This window comes from Platalea leucorodia (assembly GCF_965183815.1).
Source record: "Platalea leucorodia genome assembly, chromosome: Z".
In the NCBI taxonomy this organism is placed as follows: domain Eukaryota; kingdom Metazoa; phylum Chordata; class Aves; order Pelecaniformes; family Threskiornithidae; genus Platalea; species Platalea leucorodia.
Genome location: NC_138858.1, coordinates 19,689,485 through 19,711,200, shown reverse-complemented (window position 1 = coordinate 19,711,200; position 21,716 = coordinate 19,689,485). Strand labels below are relative to the sequence as shown.

Sequence of the window (21,716 nt, the reverse complement as noted above, 5' to 3'; positions counted from 1 at the left end):
TTCCAGGAGGATCTGTTCCATGGTCTTCCCAGGCACAGAGGTGAGGCTGACAGGTTGGTAGTTCCCAGGGTCCTCCTTTTTACCCTTTTTAAAAATGGCTGTAATATTTCCCTTTTTCCAGTCCCCAGGGACTTTGCCTGACTGCCAGGACTTTTCAAATATCATGGAGAGTGTCTTAGCAACTACATCAGCCAGTTCCCTCAGGACTCTGGGATGCATCTCATCGGTCCCCATAGACTTATGTATGTTCAGGTTCCTCAGGTGGTCATGAACCTGATCTTCACTTACAGTGGGAGGACCTCTGTCCTCCCGATCCCCATCAAGTGGCCCATTGACTCGGAAGGTGTGAGGAGGGTGATTGCCAGTGAAGTCTGAGGCAAAAAAGTTGTTGAGTACCTCAGCCTTCTCCTGGTCTGTTGTTATCAGCTCGCCACTACTGCTCATCAGAGAGGGTACGCTTTCCTTAACCTTCCTTTTCTGGTTAATGTACCTGTAGAAGTCCTTCTTATTATTTTTCACATCCCTCGCCAGGTTCGGCTCCAGCTGAGCCTTGGCCTTCCTGATCCTGTCCTTACACAACCGGGCAGCATCCCTGTACTCTTCCCAAGACACCAGTCCCTTCTTCCACTGCCTGTGCAATCTCTTCTTGCCCTTTAGTTTGACCCACAGGTCATGGCTCAGCCATGTCGGCCTCTTCCCTTCCTTGCTTGATTTCCTGCACCTGGAGATCAAGAGCTCTTGTGCCCTATGGAAAGCATCATATCAATGTTAGAGTAATTATCTTGCATTAAATTCTCATTTTGTGCCTACATATTGCCCAGAACTTTTGTGTAGTTTTGTTTCACTTAAAAAATGGAGTTTTATCATTATCAGCACTTGGTATTTGTGTCTACATTAAAGTTCACTTCTCCCTATCTCAAAGTAAGAAAAGTGTCTGTAAAGGTTACCTTCAGCACATTTCTGCAAATCACTGTCTTGTAGACATGTCAAGTTTTCTACTAGAGTATTGCTCCTGCTGTTCACTTCTTAGTGTTAGTCCCCATGAGTGTAGTGCCAGATTCAGACATACAAAGAATAGCCCATATCCAAATCATAGTTTAGATAGTTTGACAGCTGTCAAATACAAATTTTTTTTTTCCTACCTCAATGTTACAACATATGCTTCTCTCCAGGGGAGACAAAAGCTTTCTGTAGATAACCTTATGGCTTGGCTTCTGTTGAGATGGCTGAGTGGTGCTGAACTGTGTCCTAAAAATCACTGTGGCACATAAGCCTGTACAGTCACTCATGTGTCCACTGTTGGACTCTTCCAGAATCCTTAGTGTGGCTGACAGGGCAAAAGTAGTTGAAATGAATGCCTTTGCATGTTGTCACCATAGCTCCTCATTCACTGTTCAACTCACTATTGTATCACCATTCTCCTCATTAGGTGTCTAATTACGTTAATAGGCTTTGCTGACACCTTTTTTCCCTAATTATGAAGTGTTTGCCTGGTGCTTTGGAGATGAACTGAAAGACCTTATCATGCTTAGAAGTGAGCAACTGCCATGACAGAAGCTACAGGTTGCGGCAAGGAGCTGCAGGGCTAAGTAAAAAAGAATGGCAAAGGTTTAGATCTTAGTGCTAACATATTTTAGTGTGAAGGTATAGGATTAGACTGTATGGCACTGGAAGCATGGTAGTTCTGCCAATACTCATTAATGGAGAAGAAACTTTCAGGGATGAAAACTGCATTCAGTCAAATTCCTTCCTTATTTAAACAATGTTAATATGACATTTGTATATGTGCTGGATTTGCGGTTGCTTTTTTCCTTTTTATTCTTTCAATGATTATTTAGGAAAGAAAATTTAGTCCATTGCTTTGATTGTTCTAAGTAGAAGAGTTATTTTCAGATACAAGTGTTAAATCTTTTTAATTATTCTTGTTTTAATTAGTTCTTATTATTGTCTTGAAAGGGGCTGACAATATCAGGAAATACTGGAGTCGTTACTACCAAGGATCCCAAGGGGTAATATTTGTATTAGACAGTGCCTCCTCTGAAGATGATCTAGAAACTGCTAGGAATGAACTGCATTCTGCTCTCCAGCACCCACAGTTATGTACTTTGCCGTTTTTAATACTGGCCAATCATCAAGACAAGCCAGCAGCTCGCTCCGTACAAGAGGTATGTTAACATGGCAGCATTTTGCCTGTTTGTATTTACTGTCTGCGCACCACTGACCTAGTATTACTTATTACCCTGACATCCTAGTTAAGGACTGGCCTCAGTTACTCTTTGCTGTAAATATGCAGACCACGAACAGTCCCAGCCCCTAAGAACTTCTTCCAATGCACTCTATACAGGCTTAGTTGTTCTGGAAAACAGACAAGTAATACTTGGATACAAACAGTTCTCCTGCTTTCACCATAGTTTGCTTAAGGGAGAAAAGACGGTTTTAAACTACTCTTATCAAAAGCTGCTGGGACAGTGATTTTTTGTTTAGCTTGTTTTTTTATTTGCTATTAGTTTTAATCGTGCACTACCCCATTAGTCCATTCTTTGCAACTGCTTAAAGCAATAGATTGCAGCCATAGGTTGTCTTTTATGAAAAAGCTTTTTTTCTGAACTGCTATGTACTGATATGAGGGCAGAGTTGCAATTCCTGTTCTGAAGTCCTTAACTTGTTCTGATTTTCTTATTTTAAGGAGTAATGTCTTTGTCTAATTTGTAGCTATCACATAGTAAATTATATGTGTTCTATTCAGTGTACCTTTTGCTCTTAAGTTTCTGAAAAATTTTTCTCACCTACATTCCTATCGTGTCACATACCTTTGAAGAAATGCTGAAAGTTACAGATTCTTCATGAGAAGCTCTACTTACTCTTCTGAAGTTGTAGGAAGAAGTTCTAATTTGGTTGTGTCATTCTGTTAATGAATGTCATATAAAGGACTCTTCCTATTAAAGATTGTATGTGAAATCTCCTGTTTGTTCTGTGAGTGGCATTTTTTATTACAGCAGAGTGAAAACTGTTTCAGCACCTTACTGTGTTGCTGCTTTGCATTTAAATGTGTTGTTTTCTTTGTCTAAAATATGATCTTTCTGAAGAATGCCAATTCAGTTCAATGCACAACTTACTGATCTGTAGGATAACTGCTATTTGTGAAGTATAGTTGTATGTACTTTCTGTACTGCTTTATTGCTATTTATGCCTCCTTTCTTAGCCAAAAGAAATAGAGGACAAAAAGTTAAGCTTATTATGTGTTAAGAAGAAGTGTAAATGTGACTGGAGTATAGTGATGTTTTTAATATGAGAGGAAGAGAATAAATGAGAACTGTGTAAGGTACACTGTAAAATGTTTTATTAAATTGTTGGTCCTTTCCTCCAAGAATCCGTGCTTAGGGGAACCAAAAAAAGGGAATTTGGATTTAGTGTATCAAGTTACATAAAAAGGTAAACTGAAATGATGCAGGGACAGAATCTAGAAGTTCTAGGTCTTGTTCATCTAAAAACAGATATAGGAAGAAGTAATGAATATTTAAAGGAAATGTAATATGGATTTTTATGTATCAGTTTATTAATTTCTTCTAGTTTACTGTGCAATGTAAAAGCAAAGCATGTATTCCTAAACCTTCCACTTGAAAAATGACAATATACTGAGACACAACTGGTTTAATTTCACTCATGCAAATATACCCAAGGTGTTTTGATTTTTACTTTTTTCATAGAGCAATACAGATTACAGTTTTGATCAACAGAAATGCTTTTTTCACATGATTTAAGTATTTTTTATTTTACTACTTTTTTCCTTTTTAAAATGGCCAAATTTAGTTTAAAGTTAATTGAGGATTTTGATTATAGATATCATTTAAGAAATATTCCTTGTCCGGTTTCATAAGAATAGTGAATACAATCAATGCTGGTTAGTTTGCTTTACAGCAAATTATGTATGTAGCTCTCCATTTTGCAGTTGAGCCCATGTGGATAGACTTTTGGGCCTGAAATGAATCTTTTGTGTATTTAGAGTTAGCATTTCTTCTCTTTTATTGGCAGTACCCTCTTTTTCTCCTCATCCATCATTACCAATTGCTTGATATCTCAGTAGAGCAGTATATCTTTATATGCTTACAATAGCATTTAAATATGTTTCTACTGCATGCTCTTTTAAAAAAAAAATCTTTCGGTATATTATCATAGCAAAGAAGTCTTGATTGCTACTTTGAGTCTGTATGAAATGCTGACTACAGGAATTTTGTTAAATGTCCACAGCTTATGCATATTTTCAGAAAAAAACCCCTATATCAAGAGCTCAGTGTATGTCTTTGAAATTCTTTACTTAAGAATAGTGGAAAACAAAATTTAAAAAAAAATGAAGGAGAATGTCACAAAGTTGTACTTTGTCCCTGAAGAAATGATGTCTTGTGCTTCTTGTGTATGCAAAGTGGGAGCCTTATTCGGTCAATTTTGCCGATGTTCAAGTGGCAAGTTCTTGCTTTCCTAAAGGCTTTTCTGTGCTGTTGTCCTCATTATTGAGATGTGAAATGAAAGTAAAATGCTGAATCATAAATCCGTTCCTTCTTTGAAAAAAGGCATATTTAAAGATTTAACAAAAATAATGTGTTCAGCATTGAGTTTTGTAAGACATTTTTGCAGAACTAAGTCCATTAATTATAGGTGTTTCCTTGCTTTTTTATGTGTCAGAAGACAGATGAATCACAGTTGAAATTTAGAAGTATGTATGCATTCTTTTAGGCAACAAATTGCCTTTCTTTAATGGATATGAAAGGACCCCTTGGAGTATAATTAAAGAAAATGTCTGAGTTGAGTGGTGTGTAATAGGAATTGTAGAAAAATATTTATCTACAACAGAAATCCTTCACAAAACTGTACAAGTGCCAAGCAGTTTGTGCAACAGATGTTAGTTGTATTTATTGTTGGGAAGTGCAGTTGCTTCAGTTCAATTTTTTATATTTTATTTTAATGTGTTTTCTCCATGCATTGCTTAGGTAGAAATGATATTGTAGAAGCTGCATGCTGTAAGTGTTAAGCAAAGTCATGAATAGTTCAGTTCAGAACTGTAATATCTATTTGTAAGAATATCCAAATAACTTGTTTAATTATTTAATGTAATTTAACCTAATTCATTTTGCAGGCATGATTGGAGAATATACTTCATATTATTGAAGTGATCAGAAAAAATTACAGGAGAAGCTAAGTTGAAATACTAATCAGTAAATGTAATTCTTTTTTCCTGTGTTCAGTTGCTGGCTGGCTGTTTCATAGTTTTTTTGATTTTAAAATTAAATCAAGAAAGTAAATTTGACATTTCATTCTAGAAACTACAAATGAAGATGTCATTTTAAATATTGTGCTTCGTATTTCTCTTACGATGTCAGCTTCTATGATGTTCATTCCATGTTCCCATGTCAAAGATAATTGTGAGATGTTTTGTTGTCCCTGTGACAGTAGCACATATTTAAGTGTTTTCAAATACCTGCTAAGTGATTTCAACCGAGCCATGCTGAAATAAAGACTGGGTGTGTTCACCAGACTGTGAAACTCAGGCAATCCTATTTGAGTCAGTAGGTATACTGCAAAATAACCTTATTTTAGATTAAGACAGCAATAATGAAGAATTAATCATATGTAAGTCAGTTCTGACTGCCGTTTTGGAAACCTCCTGAATTGGTAAATAAAAATAGTTACAAGTGAAAAATAAATTTAGTTACTCAGCAGATGGGAAGATGGTGGAATATCAGTTTAGCCACTGTTTCCAAAATACAGGATGCAATTCTAAAACAGTGTACCTTATTATACATTTTCTTAATAAGTATCTTACTTTTGATTGCAGTATGCTTTTGGTTTTCCATCACAAAAGTGCTTTTGATTATAACAAGTGTTTTTGATTAGTCAGATTTCTGTTACAGGCTTAAAATATTGCAGGAGATTTATGGTGATAAAAGCACTGTAAATTGCTTTGCAAAGGAACAGCAGCATTACTATGATTACCAACTTGTTGATTTTTATTTTGGAATGTATGCTACTTCATGTAATAATATTGGAAGCTGGATATTGCAGTGGATTGCTGTGATTTGAACCAGTACACAAACTGAGAGTCCCTTTCCTCCCAGATCAGAGCAATATTTAGAAGTCGCAGATAGGACACGTTGCAAGTTGTCCATAGCCACTGTATTTTAGGAACAAGCTATGCTGAGCCAACATGCATCTGAATCTGTTGAGGCCTTCTGGAAGCCATGTAGGAGGAGAGACACAATCAAACCGTGAAGCTTTGCCAGTTCAATGGTGAAGCAGCTACATGTTTGGCAGCATGTTGGTTTTGGGGAGTTTCTTTGGGTTTTATATTTAAGGCTGTTGTCAAGATTCCAGTTGGACTAGATGATCATTAGTTAATTAAGTTAGCTAGTGACACCCATCTACGAGAACGGTTGGAGGGAGGATCCAGGGAACTACAGGCCTGTCAGGCCTGACCTTGGTGCTGGGGAAAGTCGTGGAGCAGATCATCCTGAGTGCCATCACACGGCATGTGTGGGACAATCAGGGGATCAGGCCCAGCCAGCATGGGTTCATGAAGGGCAGGTCCTGCTTGACTAACCTGATCTCCTTCTATGACAAGGTGACCCTCTTGGTGGATGAGGGAAAGGCTGTGGATTTTGTCTACCTGGACTTTAGTAAAGCCTTTTGACACTGTCTCCTACAGCATTCTCCTGGAGAAACTGGCTGCTCATGGCTTGGATAAGTGCACTCTGCGCTGGATAAAAAACTGGCTGAATGGCCAAACTCAGAGAATGGTGGTGAATGGAGTCTAATCCAGTTGGCGACCAGTCACGAGTTGTGTTCCCCAGGGCTTAGTATTGGGGCTGGTCCTGTTCAATATCTTTATCGATGATCTGGATGAGGGGATTGAGTGCACCCTCAGTAAGTTTGCAGATGACACCAAGTTGGGTGGAAGTGTCGATCTGCTGGAGGGTAGGAAGGCCCTGCAGAGGGATCTGCACAGGCTGGATCAATGGGCTGAGGCCAACTGCATGAGGTTCAACAAGGCCAAGTGCCGGGTCCTGCACTTGGGTCACAACAACCCCATGCAGTGCTACAGGCTTGGGGAAAAGTGGCTGGAGAGCTGCTTGGCGGAAAAGGAGCTGGGGGTGTTGGCTGACAGCCGCCTGAACATGAGCCAGCAGTGTGCCCAGGTGGCCAAAAAGGCCAATAGCATCCTGGCTTGTATCCAGAATAGCGTGGTCAGCAGGACCAGGGAGGGGATAGTGCCCCTGTACTCAGCACTGGTGAGGCCGCACCTCAAGTACTGTGTTCAGTTTTGGGCCCCTCACTACAAGAAGGACATGGAGGTGCTGGAGGGTGTCCAGAGAAGGGCAACGAAGCTGGTGAAGAGTCTGGAGCACAAGTCTTATGAGGAGCGGCTGAGGGAGCTGGGGTTGTTTAGCCTGGAGAAGAGGAGGCTGAGGGGAGACCTTATTGCTCTCTACGACTACCTGACAGGAGGTTGTAGCGAGGTGGGGGTCAGCCTTTTCTCCCAAGTAGCAAGCGATAGGACAAGAGGACATGTCCTCAAGTTGTGCCGGGGGAGGTTTAGGTTGGATATTAGGAAAAACTTGTTCACCGAGAGGGTGGTCAAGCATTGGAACAGACTGCTCAGGGAAGTGGTGCAATCACAGTCCCTGGAAGTGTTCAAAAAATGTGTGGATGTAGTGCTTAGGGACATAGTGTAGATGTGGACCTGGCAGTTAGGTTAACAGTTACTCGATGATCTCAGAGGTCTTTTCCAACCTGAATGATTCTGTCATTCTATGATCATTGTAGGTCCCTTCCAGCTGAACTGTTATATTCTAAGATCATATATGTGAAGACATTCATAGAGTATAAGCTTTTGGTAGGTTTTCTTTTAGTTATCCAAAAATGCAGGCAATTAATAAATTTCTTTCATATATATAAATTGTTGACAACCTGTACCAGGGGAAATCATTGAAGATATGTTCTAAATTCCCATTTTAAAAAATGCTAGAACTTTTTAATATAGACTTACTAGTAAACAGTGAATCAAAAGTTTTCTCAGTGTATTTTAAAATTATATTATCTTTTAAAATATTGTTGTCAGGAAAAAAAGTGTGAAAAGGTTATGTAATGTGCCAATTACAAATGCTTTTTTTCTCTTGCATACAAGATCTTACTTTAAAGATGTGGTACTGATAGGCATCTGAAACTCCAGAGGAAAGTCTTTCCCTTTTTTCTTCAATAGAGCAAGATTAAAAATATCTTTGAACTACAAACAATATTTTCAAAAGCAAGTGTGAAAGGTTGATCCTATGTTTACATAGATTGTGATGCACTTACCCATTTGAGAATATTCTAAGGCATTTGGGTTTTGAATCGTGGACAGTGTTTAATTTAGTTTTCTGCTAGCAGAAAAGTGGAGGGTGGCTCTCCCTGTGAAAAAGAGCCATCTTAGGGATGTGAGGGCTAATATCTGTTACTCTGCCAGTTTCTTCTCTGTTGTTTATGTCTGGAAATAATTTTGTGGATAAACGATGTCTTCTTGATGTCTTAAGTGTCTTAAAGCTAACTAACGATTGCAGGAGAATGTCCAAGTTTGTCAGCATCTGCAGAGACTCTTACTGGTGCTGGGGAGCAGGAGTGCTCCAGAAACGGTGCTCTCTGGACCTGCTGATGCTTTACAGTCTGAGTTGGCTGCATATGACAGGCTTAGTTCCAGGATGTAATTACTTCTTTTTAGTTTGGTGTCTTCATACTATTTTGCCATACTTCATGCCTTTTGTAGTTTCTGTTAGTTACGGGAAAACGGATTCTTTTTGGAAAACCTTTCAACATACCAGTTACAGACATTATTACTAACAATGTGAAAAACTGCGTTGAACAGTGACACGTGAGGAGGTTTAGCTTTAGAGAGCATGCAGTATCTCACCTAACAGCACCTAACAGTTTGAGCAGATAATACCTCCAGCAGCAGGGACTACAAAAACTTAGCCCGAAACCGAGAGTGAAAATGGAAGTGCTCTCTGCAGTCTGGCCTGTCCTCACCCCGGTCGAGCCTCTCAAATTAGTTCACCTATCTGAATTCTTAAAGACCAGCTGTTGCAAATCTGTATACTTTATGACAGGGACATCCATAGCAAAGTTAAATCAGGGACAGATTTTTGGTTCCTTAAGAAACTGTTTCTGAAATGATTTATCTTCAGATTACTGCAGCAAATAGCCAAAATATGGATTCCTACCCTGTTTTGAGATCATAGTGACCTTAATAACCTTAATATTTTCAATCCCCTCACTGCAAATACTTCTTCTCGTCCAAGGTGTATCCCCTGATATTTGAAGATTGTTTTGGAGCTGGACTCTGCTATTTTGAGTATTGGCTGCTTCCTTCACAACTGTGGCCTTTGTGGGAACAGAGGAGTTATTTGTCAGACTTCAGTTATGAACGCATTTGCAGGAGAGGAGGACATTATTAATCTGATGTTAAGGAAATATTAGTTTTGCCATGTTTAGAACAATGCAGAAATAAGTCCTATTTACATGTCTCATAGGAAGTCCCATTCTGATTAAAGAATTTCTTCAGACCTGTTAGGAAGATGATTTAGATATAGAAAGATCCTAAAATAAAATAATGTAAATAAAATACAATCTAAAATAATAAACAATTTAAATCCACATCCTAGCTAGATGTGAACAACAGAACAATTTCATACAGTTGCAGGACTGTGTTCAATATAAATATTTAGCAGGTAGTGTTTGCTTTAATCATTGCATAGTTAGAATGATCATACTAATAGCAAGTTCAGTAGTAAGTATTTATTACTGCAAAATGCAAGTGACCATATAAAGAAATTAAAATGAGAAACCAAAAATCTTGGAAGAAGCTGGATTTGTCTGTTCTCTTTGATTCACTTGCATGGGAGAAAATAATGGTGAGCAAAGAAGAAATTAGGATGATCCAAACAAGAATTGTAAGGTCTTTTTAAGGACTTGTAAATAAATCTATCTAGAATGGCTGTACTTTTTGTGAAAATCCCTTTATATATATATTATAAAAAGGTGACATGAAGAATCCAAACAGTGAGCATGCTTTTTCTTTATATGGATTTCTGTTTCAATTATGTATGTTTTACAATAAACAAAGCCATGGTAGATAAAATCCCCAATATATTTTCATTACATCAGAAGATGAATTGGAATTGTTGATAATTTTTAGGTGAATAATACAGCTTGCAAATAACTGTGCTGTACCAATGTACGTGGCCCATTTAACATCTCTGAGGAGTAAATTCCTAGTCCTGCTCTTGACAAAGAAGTAAGTCTGCAAGAAACTCAGTTGAAAGAGTGTCCCTAGAAACTTTGAATTGGAATGATCCTCCTGAAGATACAGACAGAAATGCTTGAGCACACCTGCGAATGTGCACATATTGCATAATGTACAGGGAACTGAAGGAACAGGAGTAGAATAGCCAAGAAACAGGAGTGGAAGTACTGTCCACATATACCAGTTTCACGACATCAAACTGTCCTTAGAGAAGTAAATCTCTTGAATGGCCCTTGCAGCTAATGGTGCTAAGTACAGTTCTGCAAAAAAGCTGCGTGTTTTGGAGTAGATTTTGAAGAATATTGCTGTGTATAGGTTTGACATCAGTAACTTGATTTTTAAAGCACTTTTTGTGTCTGCAAATGGTTGTTTTATATGTATACAGATGGGTGTACTTGGAGTGTTTCTTTTATCAGCAGTATTGGCTTGCATGCTGGCCTCTTTGCCTATCCCATCCTTCAGGTGTGACAGTCTGACTGTGTGACCATGTGTGACCATGTGATGAACTGGTTTGGGCATAAAAAATACTTAATTATTCCCCTCCTTCCTCCTGGTCTTATTTTCAAACAGACTCAGCTCACAAGATGATTGGATAAATTAGTGTACAGGCACAAAGAAGAGGTGGGCGGAAGGTGAGAGTGGAAATGGTACTGGTGTAGAAAACCGGTGGTGTGGAACTCTAAAACCCAGTGACACTTGGACCTTTCTCCCTGCCACCTTTCTCACCTACCTTTTTTTGCTTATCTCACTACAGTGAACCTTGATAGAGGAAGGTTATACAGAAAATTCTGGGAAATAATTTTTCCCTATTACTTACCAATGAAAGTTCTGCAGTAGGTACAAATACTTTTACTGGGGTTGAGAGAGAGGTATGAAAGAAGCATTTATTTTCACTATGTGCTTTGAAAAGCAAATGTCCTTGTTGTCTTCCTAGCCAAGGAAGAAAAAAGAAAATGTCATTCAAAGAGAAGGAGTTGGGTTGCACTTGCTAAACTAAACATAGTGACTGTGAAGGTAGAACATAATCTGTATAAATAGAAAGCAAAGTGATCAGAGAAACTTTCAACTACTTTCAGATACAAAAATCTGTATTAATCTTGTAGTAAATGTTTTCTATAAATATTTGTATACTTATGAATGCTTATGTAGTATTCATTAAAGACTGCTGGAGCTGAGAAGAGTGCAGCTTTTTAGAGTTCATTCTGAAACCTTTTTTGCTTGGTCAAAAGTTGCTGGGCTTTAGTAGAGGATTAAATGAAATCCTCAGGCCTGTTGGATACAAATCTGACTACATGGTCATTATGATCCTTTTGGGCCTCTATGTCTGTGATACTGCTATTCAGAAGAATTCCTGAGTGCTCAAAAATTTAATTACTGTTTGAGACATTTTGCATGAGCAAGAGAAGATGTGTTTCTTTTAGAATAAATAACTATTTCAAATGGAACAAAATAGTAGCTATATAACTGCTTTCCAAATACAACTCTACAATTTTTATAAAAAAGGTCTAAGGATCAGATGAAAAAGAATGGAAAAGTATTTAGTAAAGCACTGGATCAAGTTTGTGAAAACTCTGCTATTGCATAAGTGATGTAGGATATGTTTTCCTTTCAGACATCCTTTTTATATTTATTAAAATGAATTCTTGAGTGCAAGAATGCAAGCTGCTGCTTTTTAAAAGATGAGGACATATCCTTCTCTTTATTTAAAAAAAAAAAAAAAAGAAAACATTAGAATGTCTTTAGTGCTAAAATAAATTTATTGATTGAAGGGAAGTTAACTATATTGTGAACCTTCTATTCACCAAGCAAGAGGCTCTCTGATCATTTTCTGTAGTTGAACTTTTTTCTATATCATTTATATTTGGTACTCCATGTAACAGAATTAAATTTTTTAAAGTGTTTTTCAAGTTGATTATGATCACATAATCTACATTACATTAGAGTAGGCATGCTGTGTATGAAATGAATTTCTGGTCTCAGTCCATTCTGTGGGAGTTAGATACTCACACTGCATGGGAGATTATGATGAGCGTCTTTATTGGTCATGCCAGGGAGGTTCAAGAATAACTGAACAGGAGAAAATCTATTGATTTCATATCCGTGTAGGTATTTAAAGTTGGAATTTAATTACATGCCTCAAAAGTAGAAAAGTTTCAGCTGTATCAGCACTACCTGCACTGTGAAGTAACATAGATTAATGTTATCTGTAATTTCCAACATCTTGAAGAGCTTGCTGCGAGCATGTGTATGCAGTTTCTTTAAACCTGCATGAAATAGAGGGTGCTTAGAGTTCAGCTTGGGTCTGGGATGCTTTTGATGCCTCTTCAAACTCAGCATTTCTGAAGATGCTTGAGGGGAATTTCTCTTGAGTATAAGCTGTAACATGCGGGAAAGCAAAACTGGAAATTGATGGATCATTGGCCCATCAGAGGCTGAAACTGTTTTAGATGAGTGAGCACAAAATTCCTATGAAAGGGAATGAGCCACACCGCTCTGGACATGGAGATGATGGCATACATGTGAGACTTCACAAAACAATGACGTATTTCCAAGTGACATGATAGGGGAAGGATCATCTTTGCATTAGCGTTCTGGATGCATGTTACTGGGACAAAGCTGCAGTTGTCAAAGACCAAGAAGGAGAGACTTACTATTATAAGGTGAGATTAAATCCTTTCCTATGCATTCTCAGTTCTGAACTGTTTTTTTTGCCCTGGTATTCCTTCAAGCTGTTATACTTCTGGAGAAATCTTGGATGCTGTGTGGGTGTGAGGGAAGCCAAAAATCAAAGATTGTTCCCAGGTTTTGAGCTGAGTGCTGGACAGGACATTGTAGTTTTTGCAAATGGGATAATCCAGTGATAAGGAGTAACAGGAGGAATGGAAGGGACCTGGTGACAAATCTCGTGCACGTCTTTCTCTGCCAAGTCCCAAGACTTTACTGGTAATAAAGCAGAAAAGATGAGGAGAGAGCAATCTGGGGTTGAAACAGAAATGAAGAATGGAAGGGAGTTCAGCAAGTTCAAAAGTGGTGTTCAGGGAGGATGAGGACGGTGTACTGCTGAGTTTTTGCTTAAAGCAGTCCATTGGAGGCCTTCTTCTGTAGGGATGTATGCTGAGAACAGTGTCCATTATTTCTTCAGAAATCTCTTCTGTCTGATGCATAATGACATTTGGTTCAAAAAGAGGAAACCATTTTCCCATCCCCTTCTTGCAGTGATTCAGCAGCAGATGCAGACATACCCCCGAAGAAACATGAATTATCCACTCTCTAGCATCTGGGAACAATCGTCTTCCTAAGACTAGAAGCAGAGTTTTGAATATAATGACATTATTCTAACGATGATTTGTTGATACTGCAGCATATCATTAGTCATGCTAGAATCTTTATAAGCATAAATGTTTCCTCAAAATAGTTTAAATGTTTAGAAAATCTATTACAGCAGTCTGACATGAAGCAGTAATTGTTCATCTCATCCACACACACGTGTAGAAAAGGGTAATTGGTATTACAGCATATATTGTTATATATTTGCTACAATTGTGTTATTTATTTAAAATTAAGTTGTCCTGTCTGTGTCTCTGTCAGTACAGGTTTGTTCTATAAACTTTTTCCAATATTTTTTCATAATGTATTATCACACCATTTACATTCTCATTTTGTTTCTTATCTTACTGTGGTAATAAATGCTAGGAAATTATTTACTGAAATCATATGAAACATTTGAGTATTTTAAGGATTTCTTTCCTTTGATTTCCTGTAGCTTTGTTCTGTTGCAGTAATACCATTGCAACAGACCATGTATTAACTGCAAATCTACTACCAGATATTCTGTTCCAATTTAGATACCTTTGTTCCTCTTTCCTAAATATGCCTTTACTTGTGGCTGAGGCTAAAGGAAGTAAGAGACTGAAATTTGAGTTACTCTCTAGGGCAGAAAAATAAAGCTCTTCAGAGCGGTAAATGAAAAGATGCTCTGTCACCAATATTGTAGGAAACATTGGGGTCCCTTTAGCTGCAGCATTGTCTTCACTGGTGGCACAATGTATGCTTGTTGTTTTAAAAATACATAACTCATTTCGAATAAGCAGAGTTATCTATGTGATTTTTAAAATACATTATGTAGGTTAATCTTGTCACATTTCATTCATTCTGGTTAAGTAGAGGCTATCCAATCTTGCTTCCAAAAGCACATGTGTGTGTAGAACTTTGTTAAACAGCCAGTACTCTTCATTGGGTAGTTCCGTCTGTTCTGTGTATCAGACTTTATTACTTAAAGTTGCTATTTTATTTTAAAATAGATTTCTTTTGGAGTTTCCTGTGGTTTTCTTAGTTGTCTTTAATAAATTGCCATATGTTCTTAAAAGATGAACAGTGGCTACGGAAATGGTACTGCACATTCTTAAAGTGTTGCACGTGCCTGCACATCTGTCATGTACCAGAAGAGTTCAAACTATGTAATTTTGGTTGACTGCTTTATCGGTGGGTATACTACCTGTATCATTTCTCATGAAGTTCAGAATGCATCATTTGTTTAAATTAAAGTCATGATTGAATGAAAATTGATTTTAACTACATTTTTGAATAATTAAATATGTGTATGACGGAGAGAAAAATCCCCAATATTTTCCATTATTATTTCTCTTGCTAATTTTCTTAAGGTAATTTTGAGATTTGTTGAAATCTTACTCTTAGGAGTGTAAAGATAATCTTACTCTTAGAAAATCTTCTGAAAAACAAGGTATTCCATTTTAAAGCCAAAGTGGAGTGTTGTTAACGGGGAGAAAAAGCTTACTATCTTTGTATTCTGATTTATTATACAGAAGGCTGTTTTTTAACAAAAAAGGGCTTTTTTTTCTTTTTTCCCTCCACTATTCTCAGTCTCTTTTGATCATTGATCTGGGTGACCCCACGCTCAGGGGTTTTTTCTTCATTTGACATGGACAGATTTTTGAAGTATAGCTCTCCTTTGGGAACCTCGGGCAGTTCCACTTGACTAACCTGTGATCTAATGAGCAGTAATGCAGGGTTACAGTGACCATTTTGTTTGCTTTGAGGGAGGATGGCTAGACAGAGAGTGGGAGAGAGGCGGTGTCTGTGGAGAAAAAAGATGCAGGGTGATCGAACAGTGTGAAAAAGACTTGTTAGCCCACATTAGTGTGCCTGATTTACTTCACAACAGGTCAGGAAAGGCCAAAGGCAGGGTTGTCATTAAATTGCAAAGTTGAAAATCCTGGTATTCAAAAGCATTCAGATTTCTGAAAGTTGTAAATTAGAAAGTTTGTGGTTCATGTTGAATTTGCCAGGAAGATATACAGAAGTACCAGTTTCTCTAAAACATGAAAGGTACATTATGAAATCATGCTGTAAATATAAAAAGAAAAACAGCTTTTTAAAGTACTTTCATGGTTGACTGTTTTACAATGAGACTGGGTGTGAAAGAAAGGCCAAACACTAACAAGGTCGTTGCACTTTCTTTATGAGCCCTGGGGACCCCTTAATTATGTGCCCGTGCTGCTTATTTTGAGATCTGTAGAGTGTATTTGTGCGCGTGTTTGTATAATACATAATTTTTATTTGTATTTATTAAATACACACATATATATACACATATGCATATATATGTAAAAATAAAATTCTAGCACCAGTTGCCCAGGAATGTAGATTTCAAGTCTCCTGCAGCATATTACATTTTTTTTTCTCGTATCCTTTATTGTTTCTCTTGGAGCGAATATTAAACACTAATCTTCATGCCATTGGTCATGGAATGAACACAACTTTATCTTAAATTTACATTTATGAATGCAGAGACCAAAAAAACTATTGTCTTTGTGTTCTGAAGAATTATTTTTCCTAATAGTAAATATTGCTTCCTAACATTTGAATTGGACTTGACAGCCTGTCTTTAAGACAGGCTAATATACTTTGTTGTCTTTGGTTAATATTTGCAAATTTTTTATTGCTGCTTCGCAATTGCAGAAAGAAAAAGTTGGAGCTACTGATTTCTGAATTTACATATCCTCTTCTGTTTCATTCACTACTTGGCAGTGGCCTGAACCTCCGTGATTTGAAGAGTACAACTACCATGCAGAATATCCTTTTAAGCTGTTGCATTGATAGCCTTTAACTCATAGCAAACTCTTGTCATTCCTATTTCTGATCTGGCTGGGTTTAGTAAAAATTGAAGTGCAGCCTTTTAGCTATATTATCATTGTGCATTGAAGCAGTAGGTAATAAAACAAATGGGTGGTCGTAAAGGTAAGGTACTTTTTTCTGTCTACTAGCAGAAGTTTCACTAATTGATTCTTACTCCTGCTGGCTGTCAAAAATCACTTTTCCACAACTGGCATACAACTGTGTTAACTTTTAGATTGTACTACGTGGACAGAGTTTGTTGCCTTGATCTTTGTGTGTCTCATTACGACTAGTAAAGATACAAAATTAAACGTCTAAGAACAGCTGACTGTAATTAAGAGATTTTTTCTTATCTGACTTCAGGAACTGTGCTCCCCCTTGATCATTCAGATAATTTCATTGATGTTAAGGGAGTGTGTCTTCTTGGTTAAAAGGAAGAGAAGATAATAGGATGTCAGACTAATCGTGTTGAACATTAACTTTTATTTTTTACTTACATTGGATTATGTATTCATATGTGGTGCCAGATTATTCTGGGTTATCTTGATCCTCTTTTGTTTGCAGTGAACATATGGTATAGTTTGACTTCCTGATAAAATGAAGTTTACATGACAGTTGAACATGGGAAACAAAGTACATTTTCTATATACAGTGCTGCACTTCTCAATGACTTTCTCAGTGTGTCACTCCTGTTTTTACCACATTGTAAAATTCACTTATTATTAGAATTTTGATTTAGAATTATTTATGTTGAAACAGTTTAATGTCCAAAGTAGCTTAGTGGTTACTAGACTCAAAGAATTTTACCAGTACATTACCAAACATACCATTTATGTTTCCATTTTCTCGATTACTTTAACTGATGTGTAGTTGCAGCAACTTGGCGGAGATACATTCTAGGAAACTCTGCACTTGACTAGCTTTCTCTGTAGCTTTAGGTCATGTTAGTCTATGGAAACTTATTAGGGCATAAAATGATGGGAAAATGTTTAACAAATCAGCATACTGAATCAAAACACACTTAAGCTTTACTACTATTCTCTTTCCATTGACTTTCTCCATTCCCTAAGTAATGTTGTCTGTGCAGTGTCTATGTACTCTTTATTAGCTCTTCTATTTGATTTAATTATTCAGTTACTCAGTGTGTCTGAATTAAGCCATCTCCACGAGTCTGCTTATTACAAAGCATTTGGTCAGTGAGAAGAGACTAATGTCATCTCGCTGGACTAATGTTTGAGGGTGTTTGTTTAGGAATCAAGACACTGGAGCAGTATTTCAAAATTGGCTTATAAACAAAAGTTAATCCAAGAGTAGATTAATGTACTGACACTGCCAGTCGCAGGCAGTGGAAGAGTAAATATTACTTACCCATTTGAAGAACATGGTAAATTTTCCTATATTCTTGTTGCCTTTCTTAAAGACATGAATAGGTTTTGCGGCTTGGTGCCTGGAAATTCTTTTAAAAAACACAAAAAGTTTGCCGTTATGTAAATTGTTTTCACATAAACTCGCCAGGTATTCTGTGAAAAGATTAAGATCTTTTTTGATGGTAATATTGTTGCTTGGTTCAGGAAGACTGCTCACAAAAGAGGGGATATGGCCAAATGCAGGCTTTTGGAAAATTCTCCTTCCAGTTCATAATTGCCTTTTAAGAAAGCATTTCTTGTAAGACAGAGATGTTAACTTTTGATATAGGTACTAAAATACAACATAGAAGTTTTTTCTGTTTATCTATATGTCACAATATATAACCTGCAGCAAAACGTTACACCTTCCTACAGGTTAAGCTACAGTTCCTGCAGGTTATCCACTGTAAAATCCTTAATGGTGTGAAGTGGTTATGATTTAGTCCACATCATGGATGGGATGCAACCACTAAGGATTAGCAAATTAGGAGAAGTAAAATACAAAAGTAGCTGCAGGTGCTCTTTTACTAAAGAAAATGGGTGTACCTTCATACATTTCTCTTCATTATTTGTGTCTCTGGGCTATGTTTGAGAAATCTACCTCTAAAAATGTTCTAAACTGGGAATGCAGTAGCTAATATGTTGCATAAAAATGAAGTGTTATGCTATGCCAATGGGCTCTGACAATTCAGATTTTAGTAACTGTAAAATGGGCTTAAGATGCTCCCCAGATGTATTTGGCTACCTCTCCTTTTGGAAGTCATTCCTTCTGTGCAATAGGAAAAAGTCTTGGTTAACTAAGGAAACGAATTCAATAATGCCACCCTTCCCCTGCATAAATAAGAAGGTGGGGGTGGTAATACTATGGTCTGGGAAAGGAAGCAAAAATGCATGCTTCGATATCCCATTGCTGGCTGTTGTAGGGAGTGTGCTTGCCAGCAGTTTCTGGCAAGGTTATTCCTTCCAAACTCTCTCCGAACTCTCCAGGCATTTAAAAAGTCTTTTGCCTGTTAGTCACCTTTCACTTACTTGTAGCGTAGAAGGAATGTTTATTGACTGAAGAACTGCCTGTTTTGAAATCAGGAACATTGAATTAAGTTTTTGTTTTGTTACATGTTAGTTTGTTGACATTTACTTGACAGCACGGTTGAGTTAGGAAGATGGCTGTTACTGGCCAAACCATCAAAGCTTAAAGGGTCTCCTCTTGCAGGTATTAAGGCCCAGGATTTGGCTGATGTTTTTTGTGCATGTAGAATGCAGCAGATCATCAAGTCCCTGACCCCTGTGCAGGGGAATGGATGCTTCAGAAGTGAGCTGTGTTCAAAGGCTAGGTCAGTAAAGCAGCATCTCCATTTTTGGTAGAACCTGGCTGAGAGAGAATTTGAAAATCTACTATGTCTGGTAGTGGGGCACGTGGAGCCTCCTTGTGTTAGATTCGATTCGGTCATGGTCTGGTGTTTGAATCCTCTTCTGTGAACTGTCGATCAGGATGTGCATGGGTTTGAATCTCCATAAAGCATTTGAAGATGAAATGAGTAGTGTAAGTTAAGTATCACTTGATAAAAATGTCATTTAGAGTCTGCAGCTGTAACCAGCACTCTGCTGGGGAGGAGGCTTGATAGCTAAAGACCGTGCACCAAATCACTTGCAGAAGCCAGTTCAGGCAGAGAGGGGCTGGAGGGAGAAAACAGATATAATGAAAGAGGAAGAACTTGACTACTGTCCTAGGTAGAACCGTGGCTGAGGGGAGATAAGAAATCTAGCTGCTTGGATGCAAAGTATTTTGCAAAACTGTCCTTCTCAGAAGGGTTCGCATTCATAATTATATTTCTGTTCTTTCCACTCCATTTTGTTCTCAGACACACAAAAACTGAATTAAAGAGAGACCTCAGTCATAAATCGTTGTACCAGAGACAACTGGAGTTACATCTGGGACTGCACTGCCCCTTGCTTTGTGGTTTTTAGGCACAAGGTTGTCTGGACTTTTTTATGCATCTTGCTCCCCATACTTAGGTCTTTAACTGAAATAATAGTGTAGTATTGGAACGTGTTGGTCTTTTAATGTATCTGCTTGTCATCTTTGAGGTAAGGAACAAGTCTGCTATTCCTTTTACAGGAATTTAAGCACTGGTAGACTGTCAGCTACAACCACAAAGCTAATGGCCATCTAATTATTGGTGATTCCAATGAGAGTTTGAATCGGAAGCAGGAATTAAGAGCTTAATGCAAAAGTTTGGACAAACAGAACAGAAAACAAGACTATGGTGTCCCAACTGGTGCTATCACTCTAATAATTGAGTATTTCTGTTTTTCTCCTTTTCCAAGATGGCTCTGATTCAGCCTACATCACAGTGCTTTTATATGCCTAGGCTGAGATATATGCAAATTAAAGAACTGTGGTATCAATCATAAGAACTGCGGTCATAAGGAGTCCTGCACTATACATATGTTACTGTTGCGGTCATGGTATTGTCTTCTCTGACTGGAGAAGTTATGCAAATCATTTAAGCAATAAACTAGTATGACAGTTTTCTGGTCCTGGGGCTTTACAATTATTTGAACTTCTGTGTTCTGAAAAGTACAATTTTAAGTATTCTGAGAACCTGCGATGAGTAACTGAAAATGGTTGAGAATACAGTATGCATTGTCTGGGTATTTTTGATCAGGCAATGAAGGAAGAGTTGACTTGCCCTGCTCAGGATTATCAGTCAGGGACTCACAATTTTAGTCATTTGACTAAAATACGTTGAATGCTGGAAAAATGTCCCAAAGCTCATTAGGCTATTTTGGTGCGACTGAAAATTAATTTTGGTTTTTGAATTGATTGGATTTTAACTTTGAATTTATATTAAAAGTAGAATTGTCAGTGTACTTATATAAGCAGTCAGTTTGTGACTTGTTTGACAGCAATAGCTGCAAATTAATTGAAAGAGATAGTGATGTTGCTTTGACACTTGAGCGTTGTGTCATGCAAAATCTTTTTTGACCCTTTGAAAAAGATTTTGATTTATTTGATGTCAGTCTGGATTCTCTTTCATTGTAATAATTGGGAATAAATATGGCACTGTCAAGTTCTGAAATGGCATTCCTGAGTTACCCAAGACATAGATAACATACAGTATCTCCTAATTAGTTATCTGTTACAAAAAAATTATTCTGCATACTTCATTCATTTCATTATGTACAGTCAGTTTCACTACCTTCTTATTAAGGATGTCTGATCTAGAAACAGTTGAGTTTTTCTCTGAGTTTAATGTTTTTTGAGATCTATGGTGATTTAATAGTCTCTATTTGTGTGATCATTTTCCTCCTTGTTCATTCAGCTATGGTGTTAAAGAATTCAGAAATAGTATTCCTATAAAATATTTTTTAGACATGTGGAATGTCCATACTGAAGTGGTCATTTTGGTAGTATGCCCACTGAAGACCCTAATTTTCTCTGTCTTGTCGATTTAAAATTCTCTGTTACTGTTTAGAATATTTCAGTTGTTTCCATTTCTTTTGCTTGACTGTATATTCTTAATGGAGTTTTAATTCATCTTGTGTGCAAAAAAACCTGTTCCTATTTAGAAGTATTTCGGAATGAATAAGTCAGAATGTAGGTGCTAATATTCAGAATATAAGTGTTAATATACAGAATGTAAGTGCTAATAGATAATGACTCTTTTCTTTTGTATTAATAGGCAAAAAGTACTCTCAGCTAGTTTGTGTAGTGGAGTTGTTTGCAAGCTTTGATAAAATTCTGAATTCTTCCAGAGATAAAAAAGAAAGCTCTGAATCTAATTCCCAGTTCTCTTTTTTGGACCTTAATTGTTGCTTTATCAGTTACTTGGTTCTTAATTTAGACT

The 21,716-nt window shown here is 37.3% G+C and overlaps 1 protein-coding gene across 1 annotated transcript in view; it reads left to right on the top strand.

The window, feature by feature from the left end:
* The window catches only part of ARL15 (ARF like GTPase 15), a 229,311-nt gene that overhangs the window by 92,044 nt on the left and 115,551 nt on the right, over window positions 1–21,716 (top strand). The window contains exon 4 of the mRNA XM_082335856.1: window positions 1,957–2,165. Within this exon, the coding sequence (XP_082191982.1) occupies window positions 1,957–2,165 (209 nt within the window). The remainder of the gene's footprint in view (window positions 1–1,956; window positions 2,166–21,716) is intronic.